The 21,332-nt window shown below is 42.3% G+C and overlaps 1 protein-coding gene across 2 annotated transcripts in view; it reads left to right on the top strand.

Moving 5' to 3' along the window:
• Positions 1 to 21,332, top strand: part of LOC132829860 (stromal membrane-associated protein 2-like) — a 63,685-nt gene that overhangs the window by 15,231 nt on the left and 27,122 nt on the right. For both annotated transcript variants that reach the window (XM_060847247.1, XM_060847246.1), the window contains exons 2-5: positions 11,266 to 11,399; positions 12,669 to 12,754; positions 18,292 to 18,370; positions 20,170 to 20,250. In XM_060847247.1, coding sequence (XP_060703230.1) covers positions 11,266 to 11,399; positions 12,669 to 12,754; positions 18,292 to 18,370; positions 20,170 to 20,250 — 380 coding nt within the window. The remainder of the gene's footprint in view (positions 1 to 11,265; positions 11,400 to 12,668; positions 12,755 to 18,291; positions 18,371 to 20,169; positions 20,251 to 21,332) is intronic.

Here is a 21,332-nt window from a genome sequence, read left to right as displayed (position 1 = left end):
CCTAAACTCTGTCCGTCTTTGACAAGGCACAAGTCATGGATGTGAAGGACATTCCCTACTTAGTCATAGAAATGTACAGCATGGAAACAGACCCTTTGGTCCAAGTCGTCAATGCTGACCAGATATGCTAGCCTAATCTAGTTCCATTTGCCAGCATTTGGCCCATATCTATCTAAACCCGCCATATTCATATAACCATCCAGATGCCTTTTAACAATTGTAATTGTACCAGCCTCCTCCACTTCCTCTGGTAGCCCATTCCATCCATCACCCTCTGCGTGAAAAGGTTGCCCCTTAAATCTTGTCCCTTTTAAATCTTTCCCCTCTCACCCAAAACCTATGCCCTCTAGTTCTGGACTCCCCCACCCCAGGAACAAGACATTGTCGATTTACTCTACCCATGCCCCTCATGATTTTATAAACCTCTATAAGGTCACCCCCTCAGCCTCCAACACTCTAGGGAAAACAGTCCCAGCCCATTCAACCTCTTCCTATAGCTCAAATCCTCCAATCCTGGCAACGTCCTTGTAAATCTTTTCTGAATCCTTTCACAGCATCTTTCTGATAGGGAGGAGACCAGAATTGCATGCAGTATTCCAAAAGTGGCCTAACCATTGTCCTGTATAGTTGCAACCTCCCAATTCCTATGCTTAGTGCCCTGACTACTAAAGGAAAGCATAATAAACGCCTTTTTCACTATCCTCTCTACCTGAGACTCCACTTTCAAGGAGCTATGAGCCTGCATTCCAAGGTCGCTTTATTTAGCAACCCTCCCCAGGACTTCACCATTAAAAGTCCCGCCCTGATTTCCCTTTCCAAAATGCAGCATCTCACATTTATGTAAATTAAGTTTCACCTGCCACTCCACTAGCAGGGAATGTTCCCCAGATCTGTATGGACTCTGGTTTTGCGAGGTTTCTCTGGTGCCATGTTCAGTCAGATGCTGCCTTGGTGTCAAGGACAATCACAGTTCCTTCACATCTGGAGTTCTGCTGTTTTCCCCATGTTTGGAGCAAGGATGTAAAGAGGTCAGGAACGGAAAGATGCTCAGTTTGCATTCTGCTTGAGCCAAATGATCAGGCTACTGCAATGCAATTACTGCCTTTATAGCACTGTCTGACTCCTCCCATCACTCCTATGTTTCCAAGCAGAGGTCCACTGTTGTAGTTAAGTGGAGAGAAAACAGACTAAACGTTTTGGGTCCAGTGACCCTTCTTCAGACCAATCACTGAATCCAAAACATTAACTCTGTTTTCTCTTCACAGATGCTGCCAGACCTGCTGAGTTTTCCCAGCAAGTTCTGTTTTTGTTTCTGATTTCCAGTATGAAACATTGCAGACCTTAATTTTGTTTGTCTCTCCATAGTTACTGCCAAACCTGACATGTATTTCCAGCAATTTCTGATTTTGTTTGATTTCCAGCTTCAGTATTTTGGTTTTGTGCTGGAGGAAAGCTGCAATCCTAGCCTTGAGCGAGTCCAATGGGTTAACATAGTGTCCTGTATTATTTTCAACACCGACTGAAAATACATTTGTAACTTTGCAATGCAGACAAAGAGTAAGGTGATTTCTTTTTCTGTTCAGCAGCGACTGAGTCAGAACATTCTCCCCTAAGTCAGAAAAGTATGAATTCAAACGCTCTTTAAAAGTTTCGAGCTCACAGTGAGCCCATGAACTGTTTGTTGGACAAGCCCACGTTCACAAAGCAAAGCTGAGGCCTTAAGAAGTACATAACCCCAAACATGCCCCTCCCCCTCGCCCCCGCTGCAATAACGTAATGACTTCCTTTTCACTGCATTCCTAAATCTGTCCATTTTGCATCTTCAGGAAGTGGAGTGGGAGGCACGCAAATGTTCGTAGCTGTGGTGCTGAGATGCAGATGGTCAAGGGTGTCAGGTTCCTGACAGTGGTGATCACCAACAATCTATCCTGGTCCACCCACGCAAACGCTGTGGCCAAGATAGCATAACAATGCCTTTATTTCCTCAGGAGGCTGAGGAGAATTGCCATATCCATAGATAGCCATACCAATTTCGATAGATGCTCTATAGGAAGCATCCTATCTGAATGCATCATAGTATGATATGGCAACTGCTTTTCTCAGGGAGAATGTGAGGACTGCAGATATTGGAGAGTCAGAATCGAAAAGTATGGTGCTGAAAAAGCACAACAAATCAGGCAGCATCTGAGATGCAGGAGCTGTTTGTCCGGCCTATCCCCGAAATGTCGACTCTCCTGCTCCTCGAGTGCTGCCTGACCTGCTGTGCTTTTCCTGTGCCGCGCTTTACAGCAACTGCTCTTGCCAAAACAGCAACAAACTATAGAGAGTTGTGAACACCACCCAGTTAATCTTGCAAGCCAGCCTCCATGCATTGACCCTATCTATACTTCGCACTGTCTCAGGAAAGCAACCAATAAAATCAAGTACCCCTCTCACCCCAGTTATACTCTTTGTTGAGGGTGGTAAAGATATAAACGTTTGAGTATGTGTACAAACAGATTCAAGAGTAGCTTCTTCCCTGCTGTTATCTGACGTTTGAATGGACCTCTCAAATGTTACTGTTAATCTCTCTGTGTCTCCCTCTCTCCTCTGCTGCTGTAACAATGTATTCTGCACTCTGTTCTACTACCCTGATGCACTCTGATATTGATACGGTATGATCTTCCTGCACAGCATGCAGCACAGCACTTTTCACTGTACCTTTTTTTTGGATTTGATTTATTATTTCAATCTCCCTGCAGCACAATCACAGGCCGTGTCATTCTCTTACTTGCATTTGTTGCTCTCGAACAGGCTAATCCCTGACCCAGACAGGCCAGTGACAACTTCCAGCATGGCAGCCCTCATCCTATTTGGCTGGTATCTTTCAAAAGATATAAAGACTGAATCATATACAGAACTCGTGATCGTCATCAAAAAGCAAATTACTGTGTATTCTAGAAATTTGAAATAAAATGCTGGAAGTAACTGGGTCCGACAGCATCTGTGGAGAGAAACAGCATAAAAGTTTCTGATCAATGACTTTCATCAACTGATTGCTTCATTTTTCTGTTTTATATATAGTCACGCCACGTCATATATAGAAACCATATGTTTGGCAGTCATGCGGATTGTATGCACAACATGGACCAGTGGAGTGAGGCGAGACTTGTGTGAAAAGGGTATTGCTTTAAAGTAATGCCTTTCACATTCTAAAAACATTCCAAAAACATTCCATAGCATCCCACAGCCAATTCAGTCCACTGTAAAGTGTAGCAAAATTAGTGTGGAATCACATCACCAAAGTGCCATCAAGGTAAAAGAACAGCAAGAATCCAAATGAGCAATGAGAGGTTAATAGGTACATTATTTTGCAGGTTATCTCATTCATGTCAAAGCATCTTATTCATGGAAGAGATAGAAAATCCTTTTGTGCTGTGAGCGAGACTGTTTGTTTGTTTCTAATGAGAATAGTATGTGAGATAGCAAGTCCTTTGAGCTAGGATTGAGATCCTGTTGACTGATTAGACAACTTACTGTATCTGAGCAATTGTACCTGATCTCACTCGAGTTTGATACCTCACTTTGAAGACACTACATTCAGATGCTGAGGTCAGTGGATGGGGGAAAGTGAATGTGGCTCTGCAACACTTGGTTGTGAACATTCCTGGCAAAGTCTTCATTTGTCATCCTGCCTAGTTGATCTTACTAAATAATGGTGAACAGCTGCTTTGAATCACTGATATAGGTTAAACCCACAATCTGTGGTGAGGGATTTCCAGAATTTTGATCCAGTGATACCGAAGGAATGCGGAAATATTTCCAAGTTAGGATGATGAATGGCTTGGAGGGGATCTTTCAGGCAGTGGTGTTACTATGAATCTGTTGCCCTTTTCCTTCCAGACAATTAGATGTCATTGGTTGGAAGATGCTCTTGAAGTTTTGGCAAGTTTCTGCAAGGCCTCTTGTATGTGGTACACACTGCTGATTGATTATTTTAAAGACAAGCTTAATAATCTGAAGGCCAGATTTCCTTCATTCCAAAAAGGACCAAATTTCTGTGTTCTTGCTGACTGCTGAAATGTTTATGGAAAAACTTTAAAGCAATCAATATTCAATACAGATTAAGTTTGAAATAATTCACCTTCAGTTTCTCCAAAAGCACAAGTCAGGAGCGAATGAATACAGAAGAACCTCGATTATCCGAACAACACAGGCGAGGGGTATTTTGTTCGGTAATTAAATGTCCAGATAATTGAATGCCGGATAACACAGTTTAGGCAAGCATCAGGACCTTGTGGTCTTGTTCGGATAAATTGAGTGCCAGATAATCGAGGTTCCTCTGTACTTCCCACTTGCCTGGATGGGTGTAGACTCCAATAACCCCTGTAGCTTAATACCACTCAAGCCAAAGCAGCCACCAACATAAACTTATACTCAGTGGGCTGAATATATGTTCTTTAAAACAGTTTTTGATTTGGGCAGTCCAGTTACAAATATGAAATTGTCACCAGTAAGTCCAGAGAATATAAAGGTAACGTATTTATCTTGTTTACCTTGAGAGAATGTGGAACTTGGTACCACGTGTCATAATTACAATAATGAGCCTAGAAAATGAGCTAGTTTAAGTGCATGATGATGAAACAGAAATATATGTTGTTACTATTGGTTGGCTTAGAGTGTGAAAAGACACCAGCGCTGACTTGGTGGAAGGACCCAGTAGCTGTTATGGAACCAGGATGAACTTTGTATAATCTGAAACAAAAGATAAACACTGATGGTTCTTGAAATCTGGATTAGAAGCGGTATGTCCTGAAATACTCAGCAGGTCCACACCATCTGTTGAGAGATCACCTTTAAGGTCCAGGGGCCTATCTACAGAACTTTGTAGGAACGTTTTTAAGGTGGATTTTCTTCCATTGTTCCATTCACAGGGTGGTGAGTTGGCACAATAGTTTTGCAGTTTATGGAGTTGGGGTGTGAATTTCCTCTTTCACTGATTTTATATTGGTGTATATAACAATTAGCTATCACAAACTGGAGCGACTGAGCTTTCAACTCTTGGTTCAGTGCAGTTATGCAAATCATTGGATTTTTTTAAAGCTAGGCAGGAGGAAGATATCTGAACTGAAACTAAGATTGAGGAAGTGGAACTAATACAGAAATAGCTGGAGAAATTCAGCAGGTCAAGAACATCTGTGGTGAGAAAACGTTGTTAATGTTTTGTGTCCAGTGACCCTTCTGTCATCCCTCTCCACCACCGCTGCCCCCCCCCCCAACCGCCCAACTGCTGCTGGTGTCTGCCCAATACCCCTCCAAACTACTGCCTGCCACTCAAAATTTCTAACTCTATCCTGTGCCCCCACCCCGTCACATACGCACCCAAAGAATTTTCAATAGCCAGATAGAATGAATTGGCTCAGAGTGATGTAAAAATCACTAAGAAAGCAAGCTGGTATCCATTCAGAAGCCTGTGCATTCCCTAAAGAATCATAAAATTCCTACAGACTGGAAACCGACTGTTCGGCCAACCGAGTCCATTCTGACCAATAGCCACCCCCCTGCATTTCCTATGGCTGATCCACCTAGCCTGCACGTCCCTGATACTACAGACAATTTCAGGATGGCTAAATCAACCCATATTGTACATCTAAGAACTAAGGGAGGAAACTGGAGTACCTGGAGGAAATCCACACTGAATGTGGAAACTTCATGCAGACAGTTGCCTGACGGTGGAATCAAATCTGGTGCTCTGGCACTGTGAAGCAGTAGTGCTGACCACTGAGCCACTGTGCCATCCTGAACACCCCTAAAGAGTACTGTTTTCTCTCCCAACCCATGAGACTGTATTTTAGAGGATTCCTGACTCATCTAAGTTAAAGCAATGAAGATTTTTCTCCCAATAAGGACAAGATCCTCTGCCTCCCTGTTGCCATTTAATTCCAGGTGTGCTTTCAAGTCACCATTTTGAGTGAAAATCCAAATGTCATCAGTACATCGCATAAAGCAATGTACTCTTAGTAATCGCTTCCTGACAGTAACTGCTTGTTATAGTACTGCTGTCAGCCAGTCCTGAGATCGCACTAACTACTCTGTAGGGTTATGATAGTTTCTCGATCTGTATCTCACGCTTGCTCTCCTCCGAATGAGAGCTGCTTCCTATTGTTTGTTGAATTTTGCGCATGAAAAGTTTTCTTGCTGTAATCTATATTTGCGAGCATTTTCTATGGTTCTCATCAGAATCTTCCTTGTACACAAGTTGGGAGTCGCCTCTGATAAAATGAAGTACTGCTTCCTGTACTACAGAGTCAGCATGAGTCAGGCAATTGCTTTGTTTTCTACTTGGCCATATTGTTCAGGGCATCGTGTAAGAAAACGATAATTGTGCTAGTCGTATGCAAGTTTGATCCCTGAATGAGACCTTATTAAAACATAAAAGATTCCCAAGAGGTTTGATAGGGGAGATGTGGTAAGGTTGTTTGCCCTTTCTCTGGGAGAGTCTAGGACCAGAGGGCATAATCTCAGGATAGGAAGTTGCATGTTTTTGACCGATGAGGAGGAATTTCTTCTCTGAGGATAGTAAGTCTGTGGGAATCTTTGCTACAGAGAGCTACCGGTCATTAAATATATTCGCGGCTGAAATGGACAGGCTTTTAATCAGTACAGCAGTCAAGGGTTATATGGCAAAGGCAAGAAAGTGGCGATCTTGATAATCAAGATGTATCAGAAACATACAGTGCTGGAGAAATTCAGTACATCTAGCAACATCTGTACAGAGAAAGCAGTTAACATTTAGAATCCAGTGACCCCCCTCCAGAACTAGAAGCACCTACGAAAAGGAGGTATTTGTATCAAAGGGTCACTGGACTTAACTGTTAATTTTATTTTCTCTGCATACGTGCTGAGATTCTCCAGCAATTTGTTATTTTTTTGTTTCAAATCTTCAATATTCAGTCCATTGTTTTATTTTGAGGATTATCAGATCAGCTATGATCTCACTGTTGGAGTAGTCACAATGAGCTGAATGGCCTACATTTTACGTGTGGCAAGTCTCAACAAGGTCGATAGCTAAAACATAATTTACATCAACAGCTGGTCTAAAGCAAAATGTGACAATGTTGTGGTTCTGTTCGCCGAGCTGGAAGTTTTTGCTGCAAACGTTTCGTTCCCTGGCTAGGGAACATCATCAGTGCTATTGGAGCCTCCTGTGAAGCGCTGCTTTGATGTTTCTTCCGGTATTTATAGTGGTTTGTTCTTGCCACTTCCAGGTGTCAGTTTCAGCTGTAGTAGTTTGTATGTGGGGTCCAGGTCGATGTGTCTGTTGACGGATGTTCTTGCAGGGAGGGAATTCCTAGAGGCATGGCATTCATCCACAAACTCCATTAACAGACACATCGACCTGGACCCCACATACAAACTACTACAGCTGAAACTGACACCCGGAAGCGGCAAGAACAAACCACTATAAATACCGGAAGAAACATCAAAGCAGCGCTTCACAGGAGGCTCCAATAGCACTGATGATGTTCCCTAGCCAGGGAATGAAACGTTTGCAGCAAACACTTCCAGCTCGGCGAACAGAACCACAACAACGGACACCCGAGCTACAAATCTTCAACCAGACTTTAAATGTGACAATGTTATACCCAAGTGTTATACAGTGACAGACCTGTTTCCACCAATACATACATACAGTGACAAGTCTATCATTATAGCCATAAAGCATGGAAACAGGCCCTTGCCCCTACTCATCCATGCCAACCATATTTCCTAAAGCAAACTAGTCTCATTTGTTTGAATATTGCTCTTATCCCTCTAAACCTTTCCTATCCATGTATGTGTCCAAATGTCTTTTAAATGTTGTCATTGTACCCACCTCGACCCCTTCTTCTGGCAGCTCACTGCATATGCGCCCCACACTCTCTAGAAAAAAATGCCCCTCAGGTCTTTCCCATTAGATCAAAAGACTTCACGACTGTATTTATATTTTGGATTTTGTGATCCTCGTAAGTATTGTATCCAATCCTATTCAGTAGTACATCTGTTTTCACCAGTATTGTACCCTGGTATTACACAATGGCAGACCTGTCCCTGCTGGTGCTGTATCCCTGATGTTATACAGTGACATATCAGACTTCTCCAGCACCTCATTGCAGTATTACAAATGATCAATATATCCCAACAGCATAGACTCTAAAGTTAGACACTAATAGATCAGCCCTTGCCAGTGCTATAAGCCAATGTTGTCAAATGATCGAACTATCTCCACTTGTAGTTTACCCCAGTGTTTATAATGACAGACCAGTTCCCAGCAGTACTATAGCCTATTGTTACACAGTGACATACATGTCTTTACCAGTATTGTATCCCAGTGTTGGATAGTGACCGATCTGATTTACAGGTACCATAGTGCACTGTTCGACTGTAACAGACTGTCATGTCATTAATCTGCCATGTACCCCAGTGTTCAAAGGGACAGAACTCTACCCATTGGCTCTGTGCCCGGCTATTATACACCTCAGATCCATCCCCTCTGGTACTGCACCACAATGTTATACAATTGACAGATTAGTCCCAACACATTGTACATTCTAAAACTTAGTGATGAACTCTTTCCTGACAGTATATACTCTGGTGTTGTACAATGACAGTTTTGTCCTGTATGCTACAGTACTGCAATTCTGCATCTGACTGAATTTCTGGCTACTCGCTTTGTGTTGCTTAGATTATGTTTTAAATTCTCTCCTCCAGAAATTGCTAAAGCATTGTTTTACTTACAGTTAAACAGTGAATTGTAATCTTCCTGTTTCTTTGTGTAATTTATGACAAAACTGTTTGTCAAATGCTCCCCTGTTGTGAACTAGGAAAAGCAGGCAGCTGGCGTCACCCTGCTCCAGACTGAGCTCCTTGATCATGCCCATGCTCAGCTGACCCAATGTGGTTCCTTTCTGTGGCAGCTTTTTGTTCTGTAATGCTGCGGAAGAGGCTTGGCATGTTCCATTCTGTGAATGGAACTACATAAGTGTTAACAGTTGTTGTTCTGTTTAGAAATAGCGCTATTTCTCAGCATTGATAAAATAACACACATACACAGAGTGGTAGCAGTCCTGGCACTAAATCTTCCTGCCTTCATGGAGTATTACGGGAAGATAAATATGGTAATGTGGGCTGGTCAGTTTCAATTTCTGAGGGCAACTGATTAGTAGAGTGGCAATTTCGAATGAGAGCTGACCTTTTATTGAAAGGAACCATAATGTTTTATGGGGAAGCTCATCAAAATTGGACCTTTTCAGACTACACCAACCACAGGAATGAAGAGGAGACTTGGGAAAGCCCATCCCTGCGAGTTGAAAATGGCTGATGTTGAGTGTATCTTGTGCATCAATGTACCAGCTTTGCATATATCTGAATGAATGCAGTATTTTGCTGCTCAGACGTGGTGCTGCGACTGCGCACATGCCTGAATAATCGAGCCGAGTCAGTATGGCTTCATGTCTGACTAATTTACTAGGATTTTCTCAGAAGTCTCAACCAGTAGATAGAGGGAGGATATATGTGTTGTATTTGGACTTTCAGAAAGTGTTCTACAAGATACCTCACAAAAGGTGAAGTGATAAGAACCCATGCTGTTGGAATTAGGAACTTCACATGAATAGAAACTTAGCTCAGGGATAGGAAACCGCAAGTGAGGATAAGGGATCCTTCATCTTTGGTGACCTGTAACAAGTGGGGTTCCACAGGAATCAATGCTGGGACTAGAATTATTTACATTATTGACTTGGAGGAAGGAAGGGAAAGTACTGTAGCCAAATTTGCAGATGACACAAAAGTAGGTGGAAAGGTAAGTTGAGAGGGATACACACCGCTTACAAAGAGATATCATTAGGTTAAATAAGTGGGCAACAAGTTACAAATGGAGTGTAGTGTGGGGAAAAACAGCATAATTCATTTTGGAAGGGAGAACAATAGAACAGAATGTTATTTATGCACAGAAAAACTGCAACACAGGCACATGGGGGGTACTTGTGCATGAAACACAAGAAGGTAGCACAGATGCTGCTGGTAATCAGGAAGGCTAATGGAATGTTGGCCCTTATTTCAAGGCGGTTGGAGTATAAGATTAGGGAAGTTTTGCTGCAACTGTATGAGATGCTGGTGAGACCACATCCTAGAGTGCTGAGAGCAATTTACGTCCTTATTTAAGGAAAGATATCATTTCAGTGGAGGCAGCTTGGAGAAGGTTCACTGGGATGATGCCTTGTATGGAAGGATTGTCTTATAAGCAAAGGCTAAACAGGGTGGGGCTCTATTCACTGGAGCTTAGAAGACTGAGAGATGATCTTATTGAAACATGTTTCTTTAGGGACTTGACAGTGTAAATACTGAGAGGACGTTTCCCCACTTGGGAGAGTCTAGTGTCTGAGGGCAAAGCCTCAGAACAAAGGCATGCTGATTTAAGACTGCGATGGGGAATTATTTCTCTGAGGGTTGAGAATCTTTGAACCTCCTTGCTGCAGAGAGCTGTGTAGGTAAGGCCCTTGTGTATTTTTAAGGCTGAGGTAGAGTGTTGATCAGTAAGAGAATGAAGGGTTTTAGAGGAAGGGCAGTGAAGTGGATGTAATGAATTTTGGATCAGCTATGATCTTACTGAATGGCACAGCAGAGTTAAAGAGGCCAAACACCCTACTCCTGGTCTTGTGTCTAAAATAGCAGCAGCATCCTATTCAGGCTAGTATTCAGCTGTAAACTTGAATTGATCTTTGGATTCATTCCCTTGCCCTCTGTGCAATAGGTGCAGAGAAGAACCGTATTACCATTTACTTGGTTTGATGTTTGTGATTGTTGCATTGATTTGATATTGTGGAATTCACTATGAGCAGTCAAAGAATCATACGTCAGAAACAGCATGGATTTCACACGATTAAAATTACCACCAATGCATCCTTTTTTTTTTGAACTTGAGATATTATTAAGCCTGTCATTGCCATTCACGTCATCTCTAGGCCAATGTTCTGTCTCCTTGTTGAACCCACCATCATTCTTTTATTTCTTGCACTATTATCCAGTTTGTTATACAACGTTTCCTGCTTTTGATCCTCCTTCACTTCCTGGGAATTTTTATTAAATGCATTACATGTTGATCTTTGCCCAATTAGGAAAATTACCTTGAAAATTTGTTCCACAGATGTATTTCCAAACTTTTCTGTTTTTATGTTGGAGTAACGTCTTCTCCAAATCCTATTCAAACCTGTTTTTGGTTCTAACTTTGACTTATCCTTTCTATAGGACCAAGATGGGCTTCATGGAACCTGGGAGTGTTTGTGTGCATTCGCTGTGCAGGTATTCACAGAAAGCTTGGAGTTCATATCTCCAAAGTGAAATCAGTCAATCTGGATCAGTGGACACCAGAACAGATACAGGTACTGTGCACACTTTGCTCAGGGCAGTGAGTTGCATGAGCTGAGAGGACAGTTTAGGGAGAGGTGTGTGGCATTTGAAGGGGTGAGGGGAGGCAGTGTTAGATGCCTGCAATCTATTGGGTGTAGTGAAGGCAGCTTCACTCAGTAGTCTCACAGAGTCTGATTTGGAAAGTTGGTTTCAAGCTGCAGTCCAAACTGGATTTTGAGTTCTATGTTGAGGGCATGGAGATCTATCGTGGCTATCTTTGACAAGGCTTTGTTCAGACTGAAAATGATCCTATGGAATTGAAAAAGTGGAAAGTTCTCCCAATACCAACATCACTGAGCCAATTGATTTGATGATTGAAATTGTGCTGTTCTTCTATATCACTTAGTTAGTTGAATAATAAGTGAGAGCTGAAATCTTGCGACAATTTGTAATCTGAAACAAACTGACCCCTCTGTTTTGTTGACATTGTGAAAGTGATGAAGTTACCACTGACAACTGAACACATGAAATAACCATTTTGCTCTCTTTCTCTGACCACATGCAACCCCCCCCCAAACTATTCCATCCAGCTACTGCACCAAATAAGACACCAATGCAGCTCAGAAACACTGACAGTGAGCATGTTCGGTGTGTCATATGGTTCACTTTATCAGTCTGAATTCCATTAAGCCTGAATGTGTTGTTTATCTTCCATTTAAATGGAAGATAATAGTTCAAGATTAAAGGTGTTGTACAACCAGCCTGAGCTCTCCACAGCTGGAGCATTACTATCCATACCATATTAATGTGTGGTATGATCATTCACTGCAGGAAACGGGCAAAAACTGGTGTTTACAAAAATGTAAGGAAACCTCTCGAGTACAGTGGGGAAAATGCACTGGAATTGTTCAGGTGCTTGCTGACCCTGCTGCAGGGAAGGGTGCATTGCTCGGCTTATTGCTGGGAATAGCACAGCATTCACTCCGTTTTATAATTGAGGAAGCTTTTATTAATCTATCTGCTAATTGATCTGTTTACAATGGAATAGGAAGAGATTTGGAAACGTGTATTAGTGTATTTTTTTAAATACATTTGATAAATGGTTGCTTTCAGTTCTAGAAAAGTATCACAGGACTCAAAATATGAGCTTTGCTTTCTCTCCTCAGATGCTGCCAGACCTGAGTTTCTCCAGCAATTTGTTATTGTTTGATTTCACTAATGCCCTGTGGGTAGTTTTGTGTTGTTGATACAACTGATGTGATGTTCCAATAACTAGATTCTTGTATTTTTGCCTGCAACAGTGCATTCGAGAGATGGGAAACTCGAAGGCCAAGATATTATATGAAGCTCACCTCCCTGCTAACTTCAAGCGGCCACAAACGGATCAGTATCCTTTCCAAAGCTCATGCCAGGATTGAATCAGTGCAAGGAGTTATGTCCCATAGGCACAAGTTCACAGACTCTCTAGGACAGTGCAGCACAGAGGGATTTGGGTGTCAGTTGTACAGCATGGAAACAGACCCTTTGATCCAACTAGTCCGCACTGACCAGACATCCCAGTTTGACCTCATCCCATTTGCTAGCTTTTGGCCTATATCCCTGTGAAACCCTGCTGATTCATCTCGATTATCCGAATGTCAATTATCTGAATTTCGGATTATCCGAAGGAGACCTCGAGGTCCCGATAGAAACATTATATCCAAGAGGTGTTTCCAACACTGATCGTGCCTTTTGCTTACAATGATATAAAAACGAACTTTGCTTACTGAAATGCTGCTGAGAATAGTTCTGGACACCGATGGGAGGCCACGCACCATCTCCAAATGACTGACTGACTGCCTGCCTCCTCACACTTTCCCTGGAGTTCTGCACAGGGGTGTACCTTAAACTGCACCCCCCCCCCCCCCCCCCCCCACCCCCGATAATCTCTCCAACATTGTCCTGTACAGGGCAAAGGTGGAACTTGTGAGCAAGTTGTATTTAAAAGATGTGTGTGTTTGCGCATGTGCTATTTGGAGTATCACTGCTCCCCTCCCCCTCCCCCAAAGGCTGCAGCAGTCTTGCTGTCTGGTCTGGAGGGACGGGGCAGAGTGGACAGGGGGAGCGGAATGTGGGTGGGGGGGCAGGGGAAGGTAGGGCAGACTGGGCAGCGTGGTTGGGCGGGTTGCAGGTCAGACGGGTCGGGGTTGGGGGAATCAGAAGGTGGGTGGGGTTGGGGTGTGGGGAGGGGTGGACGGGAGTTGGAGACTCGTGCGCAGTGTGCTGCTGCCTAGTCTCTTGAACGGGGAGCAAACATCCCATTGAACTGATTTGGGGGCGGGGGGTAGGGTGCAGGAGGCTTCAACAATGCTGCAGGTCCCTTACACACGTGTGCGTCTGCTCAGAAACAAACCCTGAGACAGAGAAGGAACAAGGCACCGAGAGTGAGGAAAAAGCAAACTTCTGAAAACTTTCGAGCCCCAGAGGAGAGGCATCGAATAATCAATTATTCGAGCGAAATAGTGCCCACCCATCTCATTCAGATAATCAAGGTTCCTCTGTACCAATCCAGATGCCTTTTAAATGTTGTAATTGTATCCATCTCTACCTTTCCTCTGGCAGTTTGTTCCATATACGCACTACCCTTTGCGTGGAAAAGTTACCCCTCAGGTCCCTGTTAAATCCTTCCCCTCTCACCTTAAACCAAGCCCTGTGGTTTTGGACTGGCGCACCCTGGGAAAAAGACCTTGGCTATTTACCCTATCCATGCTGGTTATGATTTTATAAATCTCTGTAAGGTCATCCTTCAGCCTCTGATGCTCTAGGGAAAAAAGGCCTGAGCTTATTCAGCCTCTCCCTATAGCTCAAATCTTCCAGTCCTGTCAACGTCCTTATAAATCATCTCTGCACCCTCTCATGTTTAACAATATCCTGACTAAATATGGGCAACCAGTATTCTTAAAGTAACCTCACCAGTGTCCTGCATAGCCACAACATAACATCCCAACCCCTATACTCTGTGAATGAAGTACTAAAACTTAGCATTACGGTCAGAAATTAGGAAGATTAACAGAATGTTGGGCTTTATGGCAAGGGGATGGAGTATAAAAATAAGGAATTCTTATTGAACTCTGTAGAGCATTGTTGAAATGGCATCTGGAGTACTGTGTGCAATTTGATCACACTATTTAACTTTTAAATACTAATACTGGAGGAAATTCAGACGAGGTTCACCAGACTCACTCCTGGAATAAAGATGGTTGAATTGTGAGGTATGATTAAACAAGTTGGGCTTAAGCTCTTTTGAAGATGGATTATATTACTGAAGTGTGTAATATTCTGAAAGGATTAGTAGAGTAGATGCTAGGAGAAGGTTTTCTCACAATCTAGAACAAGAGGGCATAATTTTGAAATAATCTGAATTTAAGACAGAAATAGGAAGAAATTGCTCTTTTGCAGTGAACAGATAAGGCAGGTTGATTGAATAAATAGACAGATTTTTGATCTACAAAAGAGTTGAGGACTATTGGGGGCAGGCAGGGAAGTGGATGAAAGACACAATTAAATCAGCTAGGACTAATGAATGGCCGTGCAGACTGGAGGGACCAAATAGCCGAATGCTGTGCCTGTTTTTTGCTTCTGGTTGCCTCCCAGAGCTCCCGTGTCTCGCACTTACTTAATGTTTTCTGATGTGTACTTTGATCCTCACTGTGAACAAAACAACTTGCAAAAAGGAGTTTTTGTTTTTAAATCTGCCTTTTGTGACCTGTCTTATGAATGCAATTGATTTATTTTGATCCAAGACTTCTGGTTTTCTGAAGGGACATATAGTACGTGTGGTGAGTGGATAGGTCCCCATCCCCCAAGCATCTGCAAATGTGAAACAATTTTCTTCAGTGAATCTTGTAGATAGTACACACTGTTGCTACTGAGCATTGGTGGTGGAGGGACTGGATGTCTGTGAACGGAAGAAAGAGGTGAGATTGCCTCGCCTGCTCTCATTCAAATAACAATTTTCTCTCTTCAGACACTACAGTGTATTTCCTATGAGCATAATTAGAACATAAGAAATAGGAGCAGGAATAGACCGCCTGGCCCATCTATTTTGTGGCTGTGCCCTCTAGTTTTAGACACCCCTGCCAGTGGAAATAACCTTCTATCTTATCTATTTCCTTCATAATTTTATATGTTTCTGTAAGATCTCCCCACTTTCTTCTAAATTCCAATGACTATAGTCCCCATCTAATCAATCACTCTTCATAACCAATCCCCTCAATTCTGGAATCAACCGAGTGAATCTCCTCATTAGAATAAAAATAAGAGCATGAATCATTGCGTTAAGATCTGGGCTGAACAGTTTTGTCTGTTCAGTTTGAATTCTTAAACAATAGATATGCTAACTCAGTTATAGATGGACAATATTACAGATATGTTAATAGATACTCTTGGTTTTGGGGATGGATATTGATCAGTAGCTTAACTCAGTACCCTATCACAGACTTGCGCCGGATTCTTTTCTGTACCCTTTCTCACTTGTCTTATGGTGAGCAGCCGTGGCCAAACTCATTACAGGCAAAGCAGAGGTTTCCAAGGGTTATCCGAATAGGAGGAGTTCTGATTGAGGTTTTCAAAATCATGAGCAGTCTGGGCAGAGTAGATAGGGAAATAAGGGAGAAACCAGATTTAGGACTAAGTTGAGGAGGAATTCCTTCAGCCAAAGTGTTGTGAATCTGTGGAATTTCCTGATCAGTGAAGCAGTTGAGGCCACCTCATTGAATGCTTTTACAGCAATGATAGGTTTTTGGACACAAAAGGAATTAAAGTTGTGGTGAGCGGGTAGGTAAATGGAGCTGAGTCCATGAAAAGATCAGCCATGATTACTGAATGGCACATCAGACTCGATGGGCCAGGTGGCCTATTCCTGCTATTTCTTATGTTCTAATTATGCTCATAGGAAGTACACTGTGGTGTCTGAAGAGAGAAAATTGTTATTTGAATAAGAGCAGGTGAGGCAATCTCACCTCTTTCTTGCGTCCACAGACATCCAGTCCCTCCACCACCAATGCTCAGTAGCAACAGTAGCAACTACAAGATTCACTGAAGGAATTCACCAAAGATCCTCAGACAGCACCTTCCAAACCAACAACTTCTTCCATCTGGGAGGACAAGGACAGCAGATCCATGGGAACACTACCTGTGAGTCACCCTCCAAGACACTCACCACTTGGTGATTTGGAAATGTATCGCCACTCCACTGTTGCTGGGTCAAAATCCTGGAATTCCTGTCCTTAGGGCACTTAAAGCAGTGATTCAAAAAGGCCTCTCTGGGCTTTTTTCGGTCATGGATGCCTCCATCATAACCTCAGTGCAGCCCAAAATAGATCTTCACTACCTCCCTCCCCAGTCCCAGGTTGCTAACAGTTCTGGAGGTGCCCCTTAAGGATGGCAGCCAGCAGAATAGAGATTAACCTCCTGTTAATAAGAACTCCCAGGACTGAGGAACTTCAGTTAAGAGGATAGATTGAAGAAATTCCGACTGTTTTCCTCAGTGAGAAGAAGAGTGAGGAGACCTGATTGAGGCTTTCAAACTCCTGATTGGACTGGACAGAGTTGATGGGGAGAGGTTGTCCCCTATCAAAAGAAAAAGAAAATGTTAGAGGGCTGAAATTTAAGGTGATGTGCAAACATAGGAAGGGTGACGTGAGAAAAATCATTTTCATACAGAGTAGTTAGGGTACAGAATGCACTGCCTGGAAATGTGGTGGAGACATATTCAACTGAGGCATGTAAGGGAGCACTGGATGATTATTTGGATAGAAATGCTGTGCAGGGATATTCAGAAAGGCAGGAGATTGGCTCTAGACAATAGAACTGGTGCAGACAGTGGGCTGAATGGCCTACTCTAAATTTTGTGATGCTATGAATGCAGAAAAAGAAGCGGTGAACTTCTGAAAACATTGTCTAGCCTTTTTTATTTTTCTGTACCTTTCTTTGTTATTATTATTGGTTTTTGGAAGCATTTTAAAAATTTCTTTGAAGTGTTTAACATTGTTATTTAATTCTGACCGCTTAGTTCGTATTGGAATGTTCAATGTTATTTAATAAAGGCGAAAGAAAAAGAGCAAGAGCAAGGCATTCAACCCTTCAAGCTTTTCCAGTCATTCTCCAAGACCATGGCCGATCAGCGTGAGACCATGTGTCTGCCATGACCTCATAGGGTTGAACTCCTTGGTTTGAAGAATATATCTGCCACCTCCTTAGTAATTTCTGGTGAATGAGTGTCATTGGTAGTAAGGAGGTAGGTGGCAGGGAAATTGTTGAGGGTGTAGGGTAGGTCAAGGCAAATTGAGCGAGGGGAATTCAGGGGGATGGAGTGGTATAGAGTCTGAGGTAGAATTTGTGTTCCGATTAGAGTGACAGAGAGGGCGTGACAGGTTCAGGTCTGGGAGTGGTTTGAAGCAAGGGAGGGTCATGGAGTCATTGGGTCAAACAGCACGGAAACAGACCCTTTGGTCCAATTCACCCATGCCAACCAGCTATCCTAAACTGAACTAGTTCCATCTACGAGTGTTCGGTTCATATCCCTCTAAACTTCTCCTATTCATGCACTTGTCCAAATTACTCTAAAACAGGTGGCTTAATGGAGGTGCTGGTGGGAGGCTGGTGGTTAGATTATTAACTATCCAGGAGTTAGAACAGGTTTTAACTCCTCCAATGTTTTCTATGGTGTCTAACTCCAACTGGGGGGCTTCTTCATAAGGTTCCAGATGTTTAATCATCATCTTCGGAAGTTTCAGCTTTAGGAGTCAGCAGTTTCAGGATGCTTCCAGGATCAAGACATGCATCTCATGTCTGCACTGCTGCAGCAACCTCCTTCCTGTGTTATTGTCACGAGATTGGTGAAATTCACTCGTCTTTCAATTATACCTTTAACTTGTTGCTCAGAGCAGTGGAGAGCTTCATAAGAGACAAATATGAAAGAAAGAAATACTTTGATAAAAGTATTAATATTGCTGAATTCAGGGTGAGTAGTTCTTCCCTTGGTACCTATAGTGGTAATTCTGCAAAGCACATTCAGACTGGAAGGTTGGACAGGGTGTCCACCTCATTAATGGATTTGTCAGGCCATGTGCTGGGATAACTGTCTTTACACCATCACCTGGAGAACTCCCAACTATTTTCTATTTCATTGAAACCAGTGAAGGCTTTTAGATTTGGAATAAAGTTGTGCATGTCCACTTCTGGCATGCTAGCACTTTCCCCCTTTAGAGTCATTGTCTACTTGTGAATGTGTGTGTATCTGCATCATACTTTTGTGGGGTGGTTTGTTCTTTATTCTACTATCTACTTTTAACTGCCTGCATTTTCTATGAAAGGATCGCTGGATCATTGTCTGCCGACAGAAAATGTAAAGGCTACATAGTTCATGTTGTGTAGGCAAATCCATCTGCATTATTGCCAAGTTTGAGCTTGTATTGGTTTTCTCAGAGCTATTTTTTAAAAAAAACACTCTGTGGGGAAAGTTGCAAAACTGTGTCATTGCCTTCAGTCAGTTGGAGGTTACGTGGTTGTGTGTGATGGAACAGGACTATGGGTTTAAATGGAAGTTTAGGGGATGTACATGAATTAAACATTTCCGAAGTGTAATAAGTAGTATTCCCCTTTACCACCTCAAAGTTAATTTGTCATCCTCCTGTACCAAAAGATAAATATCACTGCATAAGTAACTATTTTCAGTTATAAGTAGATTAATAGATTGGGCAGATGTGAGGCAAGTGGAATTTAATATAGAAAGACAACTCTGGTCATGGAACAACGGCAGGCAATATCATTGTACCAACAGAGTGTACAGGGCACAGACTTCTGGGTATGCACTAGTCTTTGAATGTGGAAGGGTATATTGAGGATGACTAGCAAATAATATGGGGATTTGGGCTTTATTAACAGATGTGTTAAATACAGAATTTATGCTAACCTTTTTAAAACTCTGGGCCCCAATTCAGCTATTGCATTTCGTTCTGGTCACCACACTTTCAGGATGTGAGGCTCCTTAAGAAAGTACAAAGGAGACTTATCAGAATGGTTTCAGGTTGAGTGTTTTGCTGTAGGGTTAAGTTGAACAAGTTGGGGATGTTTTCTTTGGAGTAAAAGAGATTGAGGTGTATGAGATTGGCTAACTTAGACAAAGTTAGCTTTGGCTAACTTAGACAAAGAAAAGTTGTTTCCATTTGATTGTGGTTCAAAGACTGATGGGAAAGGATTTAAGGTTTTAGGTAAGAGATGTAGGAGGAATGTAAGGATACAGCAACTGGTAATGACCTGGAACTGACAACCAGTGAAGCCCATGGAAGTAAATGTGATCAATAATTTTCAAAAAACGATCGACATTTGAAACAAATCAACTTGCAAGGCTGCAGGGATTGAATGGGCAATGGGATTGACTGGACTGCTTTATTGAAAGCCACCATAGACTAAATAGGTCAAACATGAGAACTATTTGTAATCTTATGTTTGGCCCCTGCTTCATTGTATAGGACTTGCAAACAGCTCCAAATGGTCATTCTTCTTTTCTGGCTTTTTTAGCTCTAAAATGAGCTGTTTCCTCCTCAGAAAAAAGACAGCTTTATCCATTGCCTTGAAAACAGTGGAGGCATTCAGATGCATTTCTGATGTCTGGAAACTAGGATGTTGTAATCATCCAAGGTCGGATTGAGGAGCATATCTATTTGGGTGATACCTGCCAAATGACGACTTATTTATTGTTCTAATGGGGTTTCTGATCCCTTCCCCAGTCTGGTTAAACTTTCAGCTTTTCTCTTCCAGAAAGAAAATAACAAATGGAAGAAAGAGGGTGAAGCAAAAGAGACCAAAACTGCACCAGTTATCTTTGAAAAAGTTAAAGTGGTGAGTGTCGGTTTTACCTGTACCCTTAGCTCAAAATGAGGGGAGTGAGTGAGGATGGGCAAACTGCATCAAGTTGTTTTCTTCCCTAAATGGAAACGTGTGTCCTCAATGAAAGGAATATGCAATCTTGTGCAGAACCATGTTGGAAGCCCACTGTATAGTTCAAGCAAAATCTGCAAATCTTTGTGTGAGGAGGCCTAAAATGTAACCTCCCATTGGAAGCAGAGTGGTAAGACCAGGAGAAAAGCTAGAGCCTACAGGTAGTTTTGCAACAATGCGGGTTTTGGCAGCGCAATTTGACTGTCATGTCACTGAAGAATTAGAGAACAGTACTTTGGTGAACGCTGACCTCCGTTCGCAGTAGTGCAATTCCAGCGGGGGTCAGTTTGATGGCTTCATTGTGCACGTGTACAATGTCTATATCGGTCTTTGTGCCGTTCTGTGCATGCGCCAATGTCAGCTGCCAACTGAACAGCTTTCTGTGAGAGGTACTTTACAGGGAGTGGCTTTCTTACATTGTTAAATGTACTGTGTTAAATTTACTTTTGTTTCATTAATAAATATGATTTCAACCTTCATTCAGGCTGTGCTATATTTTGCGTTAGACTTGGGTGATTTTTGAGTGATCGTGAGGATATTTTTTGCTGGTCTGTCCCTAATCCCACTTTTCTTGTAGGCCCCATTATTTCTGTTACGCAAGATTTTGCTGGAATGTAACGACGGCAGTTATAGTAGAACTGCGTGTATTGCAAAAGGGAACATTTCAGAGTTAATTTGACTCTCAGGAGTGTTTATAACAAATAGCTCTGGTGCAATAAATTAATCCAGACTGATGACAATTGCTGGAAATAATTGGAGCAAACGTGTAGTCCCCAGTCACTGCACTGATTTCCCTTGCTGTAGAGCTATTTATTTGGCATAAAATGAGAAAGTTCTGGAAACAAATCGTTCTGGCAGTATTTGCGGTTAAAGAGGCAATTAATATTTCAAATTAATAACCTTCTGTCAGAACAAGTTAATTAGCCTTTGTTGTGTGCCTGTCAAGGTTGAAGTCCAGCTTCCCTAATGGAGCTGTTCAGATT

Source organism: Hemiscyllium ocellatum, chromosome 30 (assembly GCF_020745735.1).
Source record: "Hemiscyllium ocellatum isolate sHemOce1 chromosome 30, sHemOce1.pat.X.cur, whole genome shotgun sequence".
NCBI classification, from domain to species: domain Eukaryota; kingdom Metazoa; phylum Chordata; class Chondrichthyes; order Orectolobiformes; family Hemiscylliidae; genus Hemiscyllium; species Hemiscyllium ocellatum.
The sequence above is the reverse complement of the archived record's forward strand: the minus strand, read 5'-3'. Positions and strand labels throughout refer to the sequence as shown.